The sequence below is a fragment of the Nannobrachium achirus genome, assembly GCF_963921795.1.
Source record: "Nannobrachium achirus genome assembly, chromosome: 18".
Taxonomy (NCBI): Eukaryota; Metazoa; Chordata; class Actinopteri; order Myctophiformes; family Myctophidae; genus Nannobrachium; species Nannobrachium achirus.
The window spans coordinates 53,653,905-53,672,188 of NC_137825.1; the positions used below are offsets into that span (position 1 = coordinate 53,653,905).

The 18,284-nt window shown below is 45.1% G+C and overlaps 1 protein-coding gene across 1 annotated transcript in view; it reads left to right on the forward strand.

Annotated features, from left to right (window-relative positions):
* LOC308303657 (SRC kinase signaling inhibitor 1-like) overlaps window positions 1-18,284 on the forward strand; it is a gene marked incomplete at its 3' end in the record, with an annotated part of 158,834 nt that overhangs the window by 87,359 nt on the left and 53,191 nt on the right. The window contains exons 7-14 of the mRNA XM_080748102.1: window positions 686-1,081; window positions 3,323-3,612; window positions 4,505-4,846; window positions 7,477-7,566; window positions 9,241-9,281; window positions 9,606-9,629; window positions 12,954-13,114; window positions 14,723-14,898. Of these exons, the coding sequence (XP_080604228.1) occupies window positions 686-1,081; window positions 3,323-3,612; window positions 4,505-4,846; window positions 7,477-7,566; window positions 9,241-9,281; window positions 9,606-9,629; window positions 12,954-13,114; window positions 14,723-14,898 (1,520 nt within the window). The remainder of the gene's footprint in view (window positions 1-685; window positions 1,082-3,322; window positions 3,613-4,504; window positions 4,847-7,476; window positions 7,567-9,240; window positions 9,282-9,605; window positions 9,630-12,953; window positions 13,115-14,722; window positions 14,899-18,284) is intronic.

Here is an 18,284-nt window from a genome sequence, read left to right on the forward strand (position 1 = left end):
AGTGCCCTCTCCAGACCATGAATGCAGTTTTTTACTATGGTGAAAGTGAAAGAAATGCAAATGCCTCTCTTTCCATGCCATACCTGAAGGCAGCAAGAGAATTGCCTTGTCCAATCTCTCCTGAACTTGAATGCAGCGTCTTATGTTGAAAGAATTGCCCTCACTGTGTAGAAATCCATGCCGTTAACACCACATCTCCAGTATTGACTTGATTACACTTAGTTCAGCGTATAAAGCAGTGTTTCTCAACCACTGTGCCTGGGGACCTTTGGCCGATCTACAAGCGCACAACGCCTCGAGGCGTTGTGTGCTTGTAGATCTGCTGTTTTCACTACTATTGTGCGACAGCCTTGTATGATGAAGCAGGGCTTTACTTTGCGAAGAACGTACAAATCTGAAACTTGGAGATGCAAGGTTTCTTCCCGACAGTGACGATATATACACCCCCGTATTATGTTGGTGTGCCCATGGATTCTTGGGACATGAAAAGTGTGCCCATGCAGAAAAAAGGTTGAGAAACACTGGTATAAAGCACCAAAAATAACCGTCCGAGGTCTGCTATCTTCGATATTTCCACCAAAGGGCCCTTTTAGAAATGTCAGCCCCTGCCTCTCTAACATTCTCTGCACGTCTCTGGTCTCCTCTCCTCATGTCCCCCCCCCCCCCCCCCGCCCCCCCCCCACAGAGAGAGATGGTGTACGCGCCCCAGGACTCCCCGTCCAGCCGGCGCCTCAGCAACCCGCCCATGTCCTCGCAGCACTCCGTCTCGTCCGCCTCGCCCCCGCAGGGCGGCTCGCCCTCGCGGGCCCGCCTCCTCTACGGCGGCGGCGGCGGCGGAGCGGGCGGAGGGCGCCCCTCGTCCTACGCCGGGCCCCCGCACCACCCGCACCACAGCACCCACTCCCTGCCCCACCCGCACTCCCACCACTCCTCGCCACACCACCACCACCAGCAGCAGCAACAGCAGCAGCAGCAGTCGCTGCTGCACCACCCACACCCCCACGCCCACGCCCCCCAGCCCGCCTTCTGCGCCTCCCCCAGCGCCATCCTGGAGCGCCGCGACGTCAAGCCCGACGAGGAGGTAATAACGACACTCTGTATTGACCCCGAAGGGACGTTCTTTGTCTTCACGAGTCTGTTCAAAATCGACAGTGAAAACAACAACACCATTTGACACATAGCACACAAATGTGCCATGTGTCAGGTCTGGCTGGATCGCGTCCTGCATATCTGGCAGTGTGTGATCCCTTGTCGACGATCAATCATATAGTATGAAAACCACAACGATATTATGAAAGCTATAATATCAAGAAAGAGACTTGTATAATGTGAAATACTCTTTAACGATCCAATAATCGCCGTCATTCGCCGACCACTTAAATATCGTACAGTGTGGAGTAGTTCACCCCCAAAATGACTTTTCGATTACTCACACCATGGAGACTTGAGTTCAAAATAATATTTCTTTGTATTTGTCGCATTCCTAAGACAAAAAAATGTATTATAGTAAATTTACCCCCTTTGATTCTGGATGGGGACCCAAATGCAAGGGCCTGGATGGGGAACCAAATAAGGCCCTGGATGGGGACCCAAATGCATTTGGGCCAGAATCAATACATTTAGTAAATTTAGGGTCAAGGGTCAAGTAAATTTACCCCCATTGATTCTCACACAAATGCATTTGTGTCCCCATCCAGGGCCTTATTTGGTTCCCCATCCAGGCCCATGCATTTGGGTCCACATCCAGAATCAATGGGGGTAAATTTACTATAATAATCTTTTTGTCAAATCTTTATTGTTCAAATATATTATTGAACTTAAGTCTCCATGGTGTGACTAATCAATAGGAAAAAAAAGTCATTTTGGAGGGGAACTACTCCTTTAAAGGGGTACTGTCACCTAAAGAGGTTGAGGGGCAGATTACACTGTGACATGAGCTTCTCTGAAAACGGTCTGAAACAGTCTGAAGCTCATGTCACAGTGTAATCTGCCCCTCGCCCCCCAACAACAGCTGACCAGTACAGTAAGTAGTCATACAGTCAGGGTATACAGACAATTAATTGCGCATCCCCACAATGACATCATACAAATATTAAAGCTATACTGTGTAAGTTGCTCAACTAGTGGTCAGTAGCGTCCGCGTCTTTCGGCCGTTTTTCGCCGCGGACCGGGCCTCACACCCCCGCGTCACCCCCGCGTCTGCCTCCACCTCGCCGAGATCTATCTTTAGAGGGGTCCCTGGTTCCTGTGCGTTCAGGCATTCCGGAGAAACGGAGTGTTTCACCCGAGTATAGATAGAGACACACGGGCGCCTACAAATATGGCCGCCCTATTGTGATAGCTAGCGACCCCACTTCAAGATGCGCTGTGATTGGCCGGCAGTGTATAACCCTCGCTGTGATTGGCCGATAGTGTATGATGACGTAATTTTTGCGCGAAAACCGGACCCCGGTCAGGATCATAGAAAACATATAAAGAGAAGGCTTCAGAAGCTGAAAATAACGGAGTGGGTGTTCTAAAACTTTAGCGATTTAAGAGTTAGGACAATTTTAAGATTTGTTTTATAAAAAAAGTTACATGGTACAACTTTAACTTGTTTTTTAAGATGATTCTTAAAGTGACAGTAACCCTTTATGTGACAGGCCCCCTTTAAACACTTTCTAAGCCGGGCCGTACTTGCCCGTACTTGTCCGGACCACCCAGTGCGCCGCTCGTACTTTCCCGGACTTTTGATATAAATGATAATTATCAAAAAAAAAAACGATCGGCCGTTGTTCTCTGGGTCTTCTTGGATCCATCTGAAAGGGTTAAAATTTTCTCCCCCCTCCTTTCTGGAAGTGGGTGTAGTCCTCGTAGTTTCCAGCAGGCCGCGCCGTTCACTTACATTCTAGCTGCATGGTTGGCTCAGGAGCTCCTCCTTCACTCCACGGGGTAGAGAATCAACAAGAAGCACAACCACCATGGCTGGATTACGAGTGTCTAGGTTTCTGTACGTGGATCGCGGACTCAATCACGCTCGGGCGCCGCTTCCCTATCGCTCTTTTCCCTGCTTCGCCGCACGGAAACGAATGGAGGAGATCTCCCCGCCGCGTCCCCAAAGTAAGAACGTCGACCTCTAAAGGATCAATATACACGCTGTACCGAGCACTCCATTACGTGTTGTTATCATGTGGGCTTTGTTTTTTTTAAACATGTTTATAAATAAATAGCATATTTGTTCGGCAGAACCTCTGTTCAGGGGTTTCTGGGGGGGCTGGGAAAGTGTTTTAAGTAAGAAATATGAGTACCCTTTTTCCACCGCTCCTTGTTCCTACCGTTCCAGGTGGGCGGCGGGGGCTCCAGGAGCGTGGTGCTGCTGCGCGGGAGCGTGGGGGAGGACCCCCGCGGGGGGGGCATCTACGCCGACCCCTACAGCCTGGGGCCGGACCCGGGCCGGCTGAGCCTGGCCGGGGGCGGTCCTCACTCGCCCCTCCCGGCCAGGGCCGACCCCTACGGCTCCCTGTACCGCCGCGGCGGGGGAGGGGGCGGAGCCGGGTCGGTGCGCTCCCTCACCTCGTACTCGGCGGCCGCTCTGCAAGGAGAGCTGATGGACAGCGGCGTCCTCTACACCAGGTTGGAAGAGTTTGAAGTATTTTTTAGAGCGGGTTTGCTTGTTTTTATTAGTTTTATTAATTTTCTTTGGGTTATTTGTCAGATGCATGATTCAAAAAGGTCAGAGTAAAGCCCAGGCTTTACACAGGCGCGTTTATCCGCACGGATAAAACGGACAATTGCATTTTTTTTAAAGAAAACAAAGATTCTCTACGACCTCATGCACACCGGATCCGAATTAGCCATGCGACGAGTGGCTGCGGCCGTGCGTCTTTTTCTCGATCGAACCCAGTTCGATTCGTGCGTCTTGTCGCATGCAGTAAAAAACTCACCACTCCTTTTATGACTCCTTTTGGGATCCGCAGCGCCGATTCCGCACAGCATTGCACACCAAATCCAATGTGTTTTATTCATGCAGCAAACGAAAAAAACACAACGGTCCTGTGTGCAAAGGGCTTTAAGCTGTTTTCACACTGCTGTGTTTTTGGAAATCCGAAATCTGCAAAAAAACGTTTTTCAGACCAAGCGGAGAGACAGCAAGGGACTCAGTGGCCACAGCTGCGAAAATCGGGAAAAAAATCAACCCTGGTCTGAAAATAAATACGAAAAGGGCGGCAGTGTGCAAACGTGATTGACATAAAGCAAGGTTGATTCTTTTACGTGCTCCAAATTTGCTCCTGTAGGCTATTTGTCCGAAAGTGTTAAAAAAAAACTCAACAAAAGAGGGGCATTTTGTCATAATTTCAGTTGGTTTTAGTTAGTTTTGTAAACACACAATACAGTTTCAGTTAGTTATCCTTCATTTAAAATAAAAATAAATATTTTTTCTTTTGTTCAGTTAACGAAAATGTATATATTTCTTTCGTCATTTATAGTTAGTCTTTCCAACTATAACAACTTTTGCCTCTTACAGGTCGGGGGGCCAGCTATACAACGACAGCTACGCCGCCTCCATGTTGGCCATGGGGCTGCGCGTGCCGCCGCCGCACTCGTCCCCGCAGAAGATCCCCGACATGAGGGATTCGTACTCGGGCGGCACCATGCCCGGCCGGGGCTCTCCGGGACGGCAGAGCCTGCGCCGGGACTCGGTGACCTCCTGCTCCGTGTTCGGGGACAGCCCCAAGGCCAGGGGGCCGCAGGGCGCCGGCCTGGGCCTGGGCTCCGAGCAGCTTTGCCTGATGGCCGGTCCCGGAGGGGAGCCCGGGAACGCCGGGGCCTTCGGGTCCCCTCTGCTCGGCAACGAGACCGAGACCAGGTAGGACAAAGCAGGCGGTGGGGGAAAGTACCGTAATTGCTGGACTATAAGCCGCACCTGAATATAAGCCGCACCAGCTAAATTTAGAATAAAAAAACAAATTTTTACATATATAAGCCGCACCTGACTATAAGCCGCAGGTGTCCTTCCTGCTTCCGTTAGCTGTAAAAATCTATATATACATCCTTGTTAAAGACCATTGTAAAACCAACTAACTGGCCGTTAGCTGTAAAAATCTCTATACAAGCCGCACCGTTGTATAAGCTGCAGGGTTCAAAACATGGGAAAAAAGCCACGGCTTATAGTCCGGCAATTACAGTACTCACATATCGTTGTTGTCGGGTGAAAACCTTGTATGTCCAAAACCGTTCGTTTTGCATTTATCATTTTAAAAATGATTTAAACTAGTGAAAACAGCCGATCTAGTGCGAGGCGTTGTTTGCTTGTAGATCTGCTGTTTTCACTACTTTTGTGCGACGGCCTTGTACGATGAAGCAGGGCTTTACTTTGCGAAAGAACGAACAAATTTGAAACTTGGAGATACGAGGTTTCCACCCGACAACGACGATATTTTACTTAAAGGTAGGGCTACACCAAAAAGGGTTCTTGGATTGAAAGCGTAATGCGTTCCCGGTCTAAATGGGTATAGTAAAAGTATCAATACTTCTGTGTAGAAATACTCTGTTAAAGAATAAGTAAAAGATCAGAGTTTACTTGAATAAAAGTACAAAAGTATTGGTATCAAAATGTACTTATTGTACCAAAGTAGAAAGTACTCATTATGCAGAATGTCCCTTTTCACAAGTTTTCAAATTGATCTTTTGAAAATAGCAGATCTACAAGCTCACAATGCGTCACATCGCGACACATTGTGAGCTTGTAGATCTGCTATTTTCAAATGGCTGAAATGTGTATAGGGCTAATGTATGTTTTGTAATGATAATCCAAATCTACAGTACAAAGTAACAAATAACTAAAGTTTTCAAATAATTGTAGTGGAGTAAATGTACAACATTTGCCTCTGAGATGTAGTGGAGTAGAAGTAAAAGTACTGATAATTGGAATTAGCCAAGCAAAGTAAAAGTTGTACTTAATTACAGTACTTGAGTAAATGTACTTTGTTACTTTACACCACTGCAGCAGGTAGGACAAGGCCCTCAGGGACAGACAGCGTTTATACTGTCCTTAATGTGTTATACACTTTATAGTGTCCTTAATGCATTCTATTTTATAGTGTCCTTAGTGCACTGTATATTTTCTAGTGTCCTTTAATGTGCTATATTTAGTAAATGTGGGCTATTTTCTCTCTAGATTCACTGAGCACCGAGTCTGCGGAATTACTGTGAAAGGACAACTTTGTTTTTTTTAGTTTTTTACAACAAGGGTTCATATTTGAGATTGTAATTAGAGAAAAGAAAAGAGTTACAATGTTTTCATTTACTGTGTGTCTTTTTAGACAAATTAAGCCCATTCCCAAGATCCACCGCAGTCTTTCATGGGCAGATGTGAATTATGGGGGCCAGCACTGTTACTGTAAATATTCAAAAAGAAATCGACAGCTTTTTGTTTCTAAAAAGACATATTTAGCCGCTTGTACACATGCCCCCACCCACTGAAATCACAATCGATAAAACGATAGAAAGCAGTAAATGAAAACATTTGAACACTTTTCTTTTCTCTAATTACACTCTAAAATATGAACCCTTGTTGTAAAAAGCCAAGTTGTCCATTAAAAGCAAATGAGAGAAAACAATATGGGAACAGTTGTGTCGATAAAGCATGGTGAAGCTTCGAATGATCATGTATATATATGTCACGGTTTGATAGAGAAACAGTACGGTCGAGAAATGGAGCACTCGTCGTGCGGCACGGGGCGGAACAAGCAGTCGCTTTGATCCACAACAACGTCCTCCAGGCGGAGCCGCTCGATTGTCCACGACATTGCAAGCGGCGCGAAGGCCAGCGGACCTTGGTCCTGCTCTTCGCCCCCGAGCGCCGCAGGCGCGAGTGGCCGCGAAGAGCAGGCCAGGGCCGCGCGGCTGGCGGAGCGCCACGCGAGTTACGAAGCCGTGGTGAATGCAATCGTTATATTTATGCCCAGGCCGTCAGGCCTGGGCAAGCCCACGATAAACGCCCTGTCCAAGTGACTACAATGGAGCGCTCCCTAGCTCATAGTAAGCTAATGGCTAAACACTGCCGAGCTAGGCTAGTAAATAAAGAAAGAGAGTCGCAAACGAGTGACGTCAGCGCCTTCACTAGTGAATGGCTGTCGTCGCCATCTGGTGGTGATTGGTGTGTGGTGAACGACAAAACAAGCGCTCTTACAATGAACGTACTGAGTCACCCAAACGTACTGTAACATATATATATATAGATGCAGTGTCATTTGGAAGAGTACATGCAATTTCAAATGCAAGAGATGCATTTCTTGAAAGAGTACAAAAAGAAAATTGCTTCGTGATTGTTGTAGCTGACAAAAGAATTGCTAGCTCCAGCCCTACAGTGCACTGCATTGTGTTGGTTTGTGTGTGTGTGTGTGTGTGTGTGTGTGTGTGTGTGTGTGTGCGTGTGTGCGTGTGCGTGTCCGTGTGCGTGTGCGTGTGCGTGTGTGTGTGTGTGTGTGTGTCAAGGGAGCGTATGGAAGCCATGGAGAAGCAGATCGCCAGCCTGACAGGCCTGCTGCAGAGTGTGCTGAGCAGGGGCCCTGACGCAGACAGCCCGTAAGTAGACGCATGCACGTAGGCTGTGGTGTAAAGTAACTAAGTAGATTTACTTAAGTACTAAGTACAATTTTGAGGTATTTGTACTTTACTTGAGTGTTTCCAATTTCCAATACTTTTACTTGTTGGTTTTCACCCGACAAAACTAGCTACGCTCTAGGTATTTTCGTATGAGGGCACCCTAAGGGTGCCCACACACCAAAATACCTAGAGTGGAATCCGCCAATGCATTTCAATGAGAATGGAGCGGTTTCATGCCAGTAGAGGATTTCTGCAAAAAAAAAAAAACGCTCCATTCTCATTGAAATGCATTGGTGGATTCCACTCTAGGTATTTTGGTGTGTGGGCACTATTACAAGTTAAAGTCAGAAATTTGAAAGTTACTTAAGTAAAAGCTCAAAAGTATTGGTATTAAAATGTACATAAAGTACCAAAACTTGAATTATGGTAGAATCATGGTGCATTGTGATCTTGTTGATCGTCTATTTTAAAATGGCCAAAGTGTATATAGGGTTGAAGCAGTTAATGTACATTTAATGATAATCACAAAGTATCTAGTAACTAAAGTTCGCAAATATATGTCCTGGAGTAAAAGTACAATATTTGGATCCAAGATGTAGTGGAGTGGAAGTAAAAGTATTGGTACTGTAAATGGAAATAAATCTAGTAAAGTACAAATACCTCAAAAAGTACAGTACTTAATTAATTGTACATAGTTACTTTACACCACTCTCGGCCACGCATGCATGCACGCACGCACGCACGCACGCACGCACGCACGCACGCACACACGCACGCACACACACACATTCATTTGAATAACTACACTGGTCATCAACATTTTAGGACAGCGATATCATGAATACCATTCTTTTTTTTTTGTGTGTATATTTTGCCAGAAAAAAGCTGGACCCAAACGCGTTACTTGTGAGCTTGTGAGCTTGTATTTCCGTTGCTTGTCAACATCGTAAAACTACATTAATCACAAAATCAGGAATGACTCTAGTGTGTCTAAGCCTAACCTGAATATTTTCCTAATCGTAAGCCTAACTCCCCAAACCTTGTAACCATAAAACATTTCTCTATTGAGGACTCATATATTAATATGTGTACACACACGCATGCACGCACGCGTGCAGAGAAAGACACATCCCCAGACACCTGCCGTGCTGAGCGCACTGTGCAGACGCAATCATTGATATTCCTCCGTGTACACATTTTGTACACGCAGGAATGAATGATCGACCACATCAATTATGCAACACTGTCAAGTCGTCACACATGCATACACACACACACACACACACACACACACACACACACACACACACACACACACACACACACACACACACACACACACACACACACACACACACAGTCTCACTCTAAATTAAGTGCACAGTCATGAGGGCGTAAATGCACAATAACACAACGGCGAGCGAACTCACAAAGACGCATGCACGCTTATGCGTCTCATGCACGTATTATCACGTGCCCACACACACACACACACACACACACACACACACACACAGTGCACGCCCGGGGCAGTAAACACAACCTTACGCAGAGTGCGCACGCCATACACACAAACGTCAATAGCCGTTGGCTAGCTAAGCCGGCACAGTATGCTATCTCTAAACGCTTTAACTGTCTCTCTCTCTCTTTTAGAGAGAAGATTGAGTCAGCCAGCGACTGCTCGGGAACTGACAGTAAGTGTGTGCACGTGTGCGTGTGCGCGTGTGTGTGGTGGGATATTATATTTTTTGTGTCCCTGCCTCCCACTGCTGCCTGCTTGATATTCATGCAAAGTATCTCTCCTCCCAAGAGCACAGTCCATTGCTTAAGCGCTGCAATTTATTTTATTTTTTCCCCCGCATAGTAATGATTAAAGTGCCTTTTTCTCCCCTCTTGGTGTGACGAACGTTCCCCACTTATTTTGCCAAAAATAAAAACCTCACTCCCACTGCTGTTGTGCGTTGGCTTCTCACTGCTGCTTCTGTGTGTTAACACGCTGCCTGTGCCTCTTGTTTTAGCTGGACGCTCTAAAAAAAAGAAAGGTAGCTATGTGTGTGTGTCTCCACGTCTGCTCTTTACATATCGCCGTTGTCGGGTGGAAACCTTGTACGTCCAAAACCGTTCGTTTTGTATTCATCGTTTAGAAAAATGAACTAAACTAGTGAAAACAGCCGATCTACAAGCACACAACGCCTCGCGCCGCGAGGCGTTGTGTGCTTGCAGATCGGCTGTTTTCACTACTTTTGTGCGACGGCCTTGTATGGTGAAGCAGGGCTTTACTTTGCGAGAAAAACATACAAATTTGAAACTTGGAGATACGAGGTTTGTGCCCGACAGTGACACCACACCAACACCGTCCTTGCTGTGTGCGTTTTCCCTTCAGAGATCCCCTTGTTTCGTGTCGTCTTTTAAGTCTTGTCGGAAAGCATTTTGAGGAATGAATCTCAAAAGCTTAATATTTTTGTCCTTTATTGTGTGGACTCTTCAGGATGAAGTGTTAACAACAGAGTGTTACATTTCCAAATGTATGATGCTGCTATAAATCTATATACCGTGCGCGAATTTCTGTTGTGACGTCATATCATCTTATTTATTCCCCCGGTTTCATCAAACACATTCTCCTCAACTAGTCACAGCAGCATTGACTCCTGCTGAGTCTGCTATCGTTTTTATTTTATTTTATTTTTTTCTCGATTCTTTTGTTTCTTTGCTGCTCACAGCTGAGATCAGGACATTCCCTGTATTCACCGAAACCGGCGAGGCAGCAGAAAGGCATTTGGCTTAAGGATGACTGCAGGGTTTCACAGAGGTGCTGCCTGCTGCGACTGTCGCACGCGCTTTCAAAAGCAGCGTTTATAAATTAGCCATGTTCAAGTAGTCCAGCTTCAGCCTCTCCCACTGTCTCCCTCGCCTGGTCAACTTAAGCTGGTTGCACACTGCTGCGTTTTTTCGTTGCGTTTTGGAAACCGAAATCCGCAAAAAAAAAAAAGGCCAAGGAGAGAGAGAGGAGAGGGAGAGAGAGCAAGGGACCCAGTGGTGACAGTTACGAAAATCGGAAAAAAATTAACCCTGGTCCGAAAATAAATACGAAACGGGGAGGTGTAGCTATGACCGTGGCATGAATGACAAAGTCGTCAAAAACGCTTGTCAAGTGATCTCCAAAAAGCAGTTATAATTTCAAGATATGAGTAATTGAATAGGCCAGACTATCAATAGAATACAACAGAACTTCAGAAGATACTTCTATAAAATGAAGCATGGATCGGCACACACACATTCAGTGAAGGCAGTTCAGAACTTCAGGGAAACACCCCAAATATTGGTGTGCGGTGCGCGTGCCATGTTTCAAAAATCACATCATTTTGGGATTCTTTTTTTCTCGCTTTAAAACCCTCTAAGACCCCACTTGAAAAAAGAAAATAAAAAAAAATGGTGCTGTAGGAGTCCTAATAAGAGGAAAATGTAATGTTTTTTTTTTATATATATATACCGGTATATATATATACTGTATATGTTTTTGTAAGGTTTTATAGCCATAAATCATAAATCATGCTCTAATTTACATATGGGGGATACTTTTCACAATAATATCATATGTACATGTTCTAGACATTCTAATGATCACCAAAAAATATATATATATTACAGGCATTTTACTTATGTTTTTTGTGAGGAATAGCTTCAGTGAAAAAGTGAGATGTTATTCGTCCAGACTCTGGAATGTCAGCCTCTGTGGGAGGTGTGAATGAGGTTGGGGCAGGATTGTCCTTGATGAAAGCAGGGTGCTTACATGAGAACTCTTAGCATTCGTTTTCTGGGCACGTCATAGTAGGCGAACGTTCAGGGAAAAGAGCAGATCTACAAGCTCACAACACGTCACAACAAGGCGACACTTTGTGAGATTACACTGTAGATCTGCTATTTTTAAGATTTGGTGTTGAGAAAAAAATGAGGGGACCAAGTTTAACTAAATAGATATGGATTGAGTGGGTACTTGCAACTCAATCCAGAAGTGCACTATCTGTTGTGTGATTGACTGAATTGTAAGTCTCCCAATATCTGTCGCTCTGTCTTGTTATGCATGACATGCGTGGCTCGACTCCTGAGGGCTTGAGCGCAAAGGGCATAAGTGACATTTTCGAAGTTTTACAGGACAGCTTTTCATTGAAGCCTATATTAACTCATTTTGTGCCCGCGATTTTCGGTCGCAATGATGTCCAGAGTGCCTCCCGCAGGCTCCGTCCACTTGCACTCTCTTATTTTGAAGGCCCAGAAGTGCACCGCGTGATCACTTCCGGTCTGACGTCATCGGGTCGTGCGCCGGAACCGATCGTTGTTTACGTGGTGCCATGCTGGATTGCGTTGGAGCTTTTATACATGTGTTATATAAGCGAGCATCTGCCTCCATCTTCGCTTCTAAAGTGTAGTTTTGAGATAATGGACATTAAAGATGAGATCCCCCGTCCACCTCAATGTTATGGGATGACTATTGTGTGCTCGTGGAGCCGTGATGATGACAAATCAGCGCGGATTTTCGTCTCCGGACATCCGGCCATTCTACTCGGTAATGTACTCAACGTTACAGTAATTTATTACTTTTCGCGCGACAACACGCATTCGGCACTGTAAGTACTCGAGTACTTATCGCGTGACATCACGCAAACGGCACAGAATGAGTTAAGTAGATTGCTTAAACATATTTTGTTTTTAATTAAATAATGACAATGAATGGAAAGCTGTTCTCTACACCCTTTGCACTCCAAGCCTCCAAAGTGTTGCATTGGTTATATCCAATGCCAATCCTGTTTTAAATAAACCAATGCTCTCTGGGGACACTGTGTTGTTAGATGCTGAATACAGCTTTTCTTTGATTACTGTGTTTATCCCGGAAGCCTTGCCATGCTGTGTTCCATTGTTCAGCCTTATGTGTGTAAGGCTGTACACATTTTTACAGTCTATGGGTTGGTTCCCTTGACACATCACTGTGACATCGCAGGTGATATCACAGGTGACATCAGCATGTAAGTCCATATATGGGTATTCCCCAGTATCCCTTTTATGCCCATATATGAAGATCCCTGATGTCATCGATAAATACCACTGGCCAGATGGCCAATTCATGGCCCATATCTGTGTGGCTGGTTGAGATAGGGATCTCATTCTCCATGTATGGGCATAAAATATATTGTATGTTGTGATTTCATGGGAACCACCTTAACAGTATCCCTTTTATGCCCATATATGGAGATCCCTGATGTCAGGCACCGACCGACTGATGACCCACCCTCAAAACAAAAACAAAACCAAACGGTATAGAAAAAGAATCAAGTGAACAGGATAACGCTGCTTTTTGTGCCCCCCGGCAGCCCTGACGCCCTCTGCTCCCCTGGCCCTGATGCCCCCGCCGGCCTGCGCAGCCGGCCAGACGGTGACGGTGTCGCGGCCCCAGATGCAGCAGCACCTCCACAGCCTGCAGCAGAACACCAACGCCCTGCGCAAACAGCTCTCCCAGCTGCGCAACATGCAGGTGATGTGTGTATGTGTGTGTGTGTGTGCGTGCGTGCGTGCGTGCGTGCGTGCGTGCGTGCGTGCGTGCGTGCGTGCGTGTGTTAGGGCATTCACCAAATATTCGAATATTCGAATATCAAAGTCACTATTCGAAGTCGAGTATTCACATATTTTTTATTTATTTTTTATAGTTTTTTCTTTAAAAATATATATATATCTCTTCATGGTTTATAAAGCTTGGCTAGATAGGAAGTCATAAGAACCCTGACGAGCACTTGGAATTGTAGGTATTATATTTAATGTGACTCGGTTCCGCAGATAAATATTGTGAAAATAGCAGATCTACATGCTCACAACGCCTGCGTTGCGAGGCGTTGTGAGCATGTAGATCGGCTATTTTCACAATGTCTGCCTCTTGCTTACTTACTATTTGCTAGTTTGGCCAGTCCTGTCGAATATTCAACTATTTGAATACTCTGAGGTCGAATAATCCGAATACTAAAAATCACTATTCGTGCCCTAATTCAGTACCCTTATGCAGTACCCTTATGCCCTTTAGGGTTCATTTGGTTCCATTTGTACACTGTCAGAGTTAAAGGGATATTCCACTTTCAACAGGGAAAAACCTTATGGGCTTTTCTCCACATACACACCCATTGTAACTTCAAACTCCATTTTAACCATGATAGATTCATTAAAAACACCCATTATTTTTCTGGTGACTCATACTACCCTCCTAATACGTGAGCAGGCTGTCTTTTATCCATAACTTTTTTCCATTTATTTCTAATAATTATTTGGGAAAATGGAAAAAATGAAATACAAAAAAAATATTATTAAAAATAAAATAGAAAAAACACGACCTGCTCAATATTAGGAGGGTAGTATGAGTCAAAAAATTGTGTTTTTAATGAATCTATCATGGTTAAAATGAAGTTTGAAGTTACAATGGGTGTGTGTGGGGAGAGGCCCTGGGCCTGGAGGGCCTGGTAACATTTACATCAAATATCGAAATATTGAATCAAGCAAATTAAAATCTGTTCAGGGTGTTCATAAAAGCCTGATTAGACGATAAAATGACCAAATGTTTTTTTTAAAGTGAAATATCCCTTTAAAGATGGGGGGGCAAGATTTTCCCCTCTATAAAACATGATTATCTACTATTATGATTATACTAGGAGGAAGGCTTTTTCCAAAAAAGTGTACAGAAAGAGTTAAAACTATGTTTTTATGTGGCCACACCCACCAGCATTGGTATGCGTGGTTGTCATGGTGGGTGGTGACCCAGCTGAAGTTAGCCACACCCACATGTGTTGGGTGAATGGTAATTAGGGGAGGGGATGATTCTGTGATGTAATAAGTATGTGTGTTTTTGGAACGGCACGTCTGACCCAGCAGGTGGCATCCTCCAGCTAAAAACCCAAATAAAAAGAGAATGCATAATTGCTCATAAAAACCACACCAGGGGGTCTAATGAAGTACTGTCAACCTCCTAGACACATGAAAAACAGAAAAAAGTACAAAACTATGGCACCACCTCTTTAAGGTGAGACTTTGAAAATGTGAAAGCTTGAAAAAACACCATGACTATCTAACACTGAGCCGGGGTCTCCCCGCCGGTCCTCAGCTGGAGAACCAAGACTCGGTGCTGTGCCTGCTGAGGCAGACGGAGGCGGAGCTCAGCCTGATGATGCTGGACGCCACGCGCACCCAGGAGGACCCCCTGCAGCGGCAGCGCCTCCTGGTGGAGGAGGAGAGACTCAAGTACCTCAACCAAGAGGAGCTGCTCATCCAGCAGCTGCAGTGAGTTCAGAGGAAAGACAAAGTGGTGTCAGTTCAGCAAAAGCAAAGGCATGGCAACATGACTGGTTTCTAGCACGCGTGCGTGCTAGAAACCAGTCATGTTGCCATGCCTTAGCAACAGGCATGATGAATTTATTTTGACACATTAGATGCCATTATTTTGGTAATTATTTGGCTGTAGAGTGCCGCCGTTCACTTACACTTTATTTTGAAGAGCCCCGGAAGCCACGTGCCTGTGCCATAGAGTTATTGCGACCGTCAGGGAGCAGCTTACTATGAAAACCTCCACCGGCCGTCGGTCGGTCGGTCGGTCGGTCGGTCGGTCACACGTCACACGTCACACCTTTGCCCTGCTCATATCTCCGCATCAGTATATAGGGCTTGTTTGTTTATTGTATGACATCACGCCACATCATCAGCTGTGGACTCTGTGATGTCATCGTATCGCATCAGTATATAGGGCTTGTTTGTTTATTGTATGACATCACGCCACATCATCAGCTGTGGACTCTGTGATGTCATCGTATCTCCATATATGGCCATCTCCGTATATGGAGATATAAGTCGTCCATGCCCAAGTATGGGCTGGTGAGGTCAGACTTTGTGTGATGCGTAGGTTATCTCCATATATGGAGATTCAACATTCCAGGCAATGCTCTCTTCCCTGGTGAGAATTGCCCCTTTATATAGGGCTTGTTTGTGTATTGTATGACATCACGCCACATCATCAGCTGTGGACTCTGTGATGTCATCGTATCTCCATATATGGCCATCTCCGTATATGGAGATATAAGTCGTCCATGCCCAAGTATGGGCTGGTGAGGTCAGACTTTGTGTGATGCGTAGGTTATCTCCATATATGGAGATTCAACATTCCAGGTGTAACTATGGCTACCCGTATGACGTGAGAGGTGGAGGTTGTGATATTTGTGGAGATAAGCGACCAACGGTCGCTTGTCTCCCGATTAGGGAGTCTTACTGGTTTATTGCGACCGTCAGGGAGCAGTTTACTATGAAAACCTCCACCGGCCGTCCGTCCGTCGGTCGGTCCGTCGGTCGGTCGGTCGGTCACACGTCACACGTCACACCTTTGCCCTGCTCATATCTCCGCATCAGTATATAGGGCTTGTTTGTTTATTGTATGACATCACGCCACATCATCAGCTGTGGACTCTGTGATGTCATCGTATCGCATCAGTATATAGGGCTTGTTTGTTTATTGTATGACATCACGCCACATCATCAGCTGTGGACTCGGATGACATCAGGGATATCCATATATGGGCATAAAAGGGACAAGGGCTTACAGTTAAGAGATCTCCATATATGGGCATATCAGAAAGCCCATATATGTTCATATACTGATGACATCAGGAATATCCATATATGGGCATAAAAGGGACAAGGACTTACAGTTAAGAGATCTCCGGGCATAAAGGGACAAGGACTGTTACAGTAGATATAGAGATGTCCATATATGGGCATAAATGAACAAGGACTGACAAACACTGAGATCTCCATATAACCTATGGGAATATAAGGGACGAGGACAATGCGTAGCATTGTGAGCTTGTAGACCTATTTTCTAAATATTGTTGTACATTAAAAACTTGAAATGGGTCGTTCTGCATAGTACTTGGGATTTGTTGATGTAAATGTTCACATAGAGTGTAATAATTGGTAAAACAAACTTTTGGCCTATTTGTGGAGATAAGCGACCAACGGTCGCTTATCTCCCGATTAGGGAGTCTTACTGGTAATTGCATTTCGCACTAAACTGCGACCGTCAGGGAGCAGTTTACTATGAAAACCTCCACCGGCCGTCCGTCCGTCCGTCGGTCGGTCGGTCGGTCGGTCACACGTCACACGTCACACCTTTGCCCTGCTCATATCTCCGCAATCACACTGCTAGCTTCGCTGCTGGTGATGTCAATAGCTATGATGTCACTGTGACTGTGCACCATGCCCAAATTTGGAGATCATGTGTGGCAAAATATCAACAAACGAGTGAAAGGCCTTTATCAAGTAACCATAGCAACTAAAAATCAACAAATTGTGCAAAGTGAAATATCTTTATCTGGTAACCATAGAAACCAAAATAATCAACAAATATGAGTATTTGTCCCCTTGTAGTATGTCACTAATTTGAAATATGTGGGAATGGCTGACACAGAACTCCATATTTGGACATAGAAGTGACAGACAGATGATATCTCCATATATGGGCATAAAAGGGCATGGCTGATGATATCTCCATATATGGGCAATTGGGCATAAAAGTCGCAATCAGTAGTATCATATATGACTCTATATATGGAGTTATATGTTGTTCGTGTCCAAATATGGGGCTTGTGAGGTCAGACTTAGTGAGATTCGTCGGTTATCTCCATATATGGAGGGATGTGTTGGTTATCTCCATATCTGGAGATTCAACCTTCAACGATTTTGACATCTTGTTACTAATCTGTCGGTAGATAAGACGATTTTGACATATTGTTTGTGGAGATAAGCGACCAACGGTCGCTTATCTCCCGATTAGGGAGTCTTACTGGTATCAAAACCTCCACCGGCCGTCGGTCGGTCGGTCGGTCGGTCGGTCGGTCGGTCGGTCGGTCGGTCACACGTCACACGTCACACCTTTGCCCTGCTTATATCTGGGCTCGTTTGTGTATTGTATGACATCACGCCACATCATCGGCTGAGGACTGTGTGATGTCATCATATCTCCATATATGGAGACATAAGTTGCTCATGCCCAAATATGGGCTGGTGAGGTCAGACTTAGTGTGATGCGTAGGTTATCTCCATATATGGAGATTCAACTTCAATGAGTAACCATGGCAAATCACACCGTACACAAATGACCCTTATATAAGACCGGCATTATCTACCGACAGCTGCTATAAGCCAACCCTGTCGATAAGGTCTGAGTCGAAGAAATGCTTCTTTCCTGGTATAAGACCGGCATTGTCTGTCGTACATTTCGGTCAATTCCAGTGGGGATGCCATTGAAAAGTTAATCTAGTTGTACAAAGTAATCAAAGAATGGGTTGACTGGTAGGCTGGTTGACTGCTTTATCTGTGGAGAGTGTATGTCACTGAGAGTCCTTTTATAGCGATTGAAATCATGATGAGGTCACGATGAGTCATCTATGCCCAAATATAGATTTCTAGGTCAGATGGCCCATGGAGTTTGTGATGTCAAACCTAGCAACCCAATATAAACAAACCTGATGTCAGACCTGAAGTATCCTTTTATACCCATATATGGAGATACAGAGATCTCCATATATGGGCATATTAGAAAGCCCATATATGGGCATATACGGATGACATCAGGGATATCCATATATGGGCATAAAAGGGACAAGGGCTTACAGTTAATA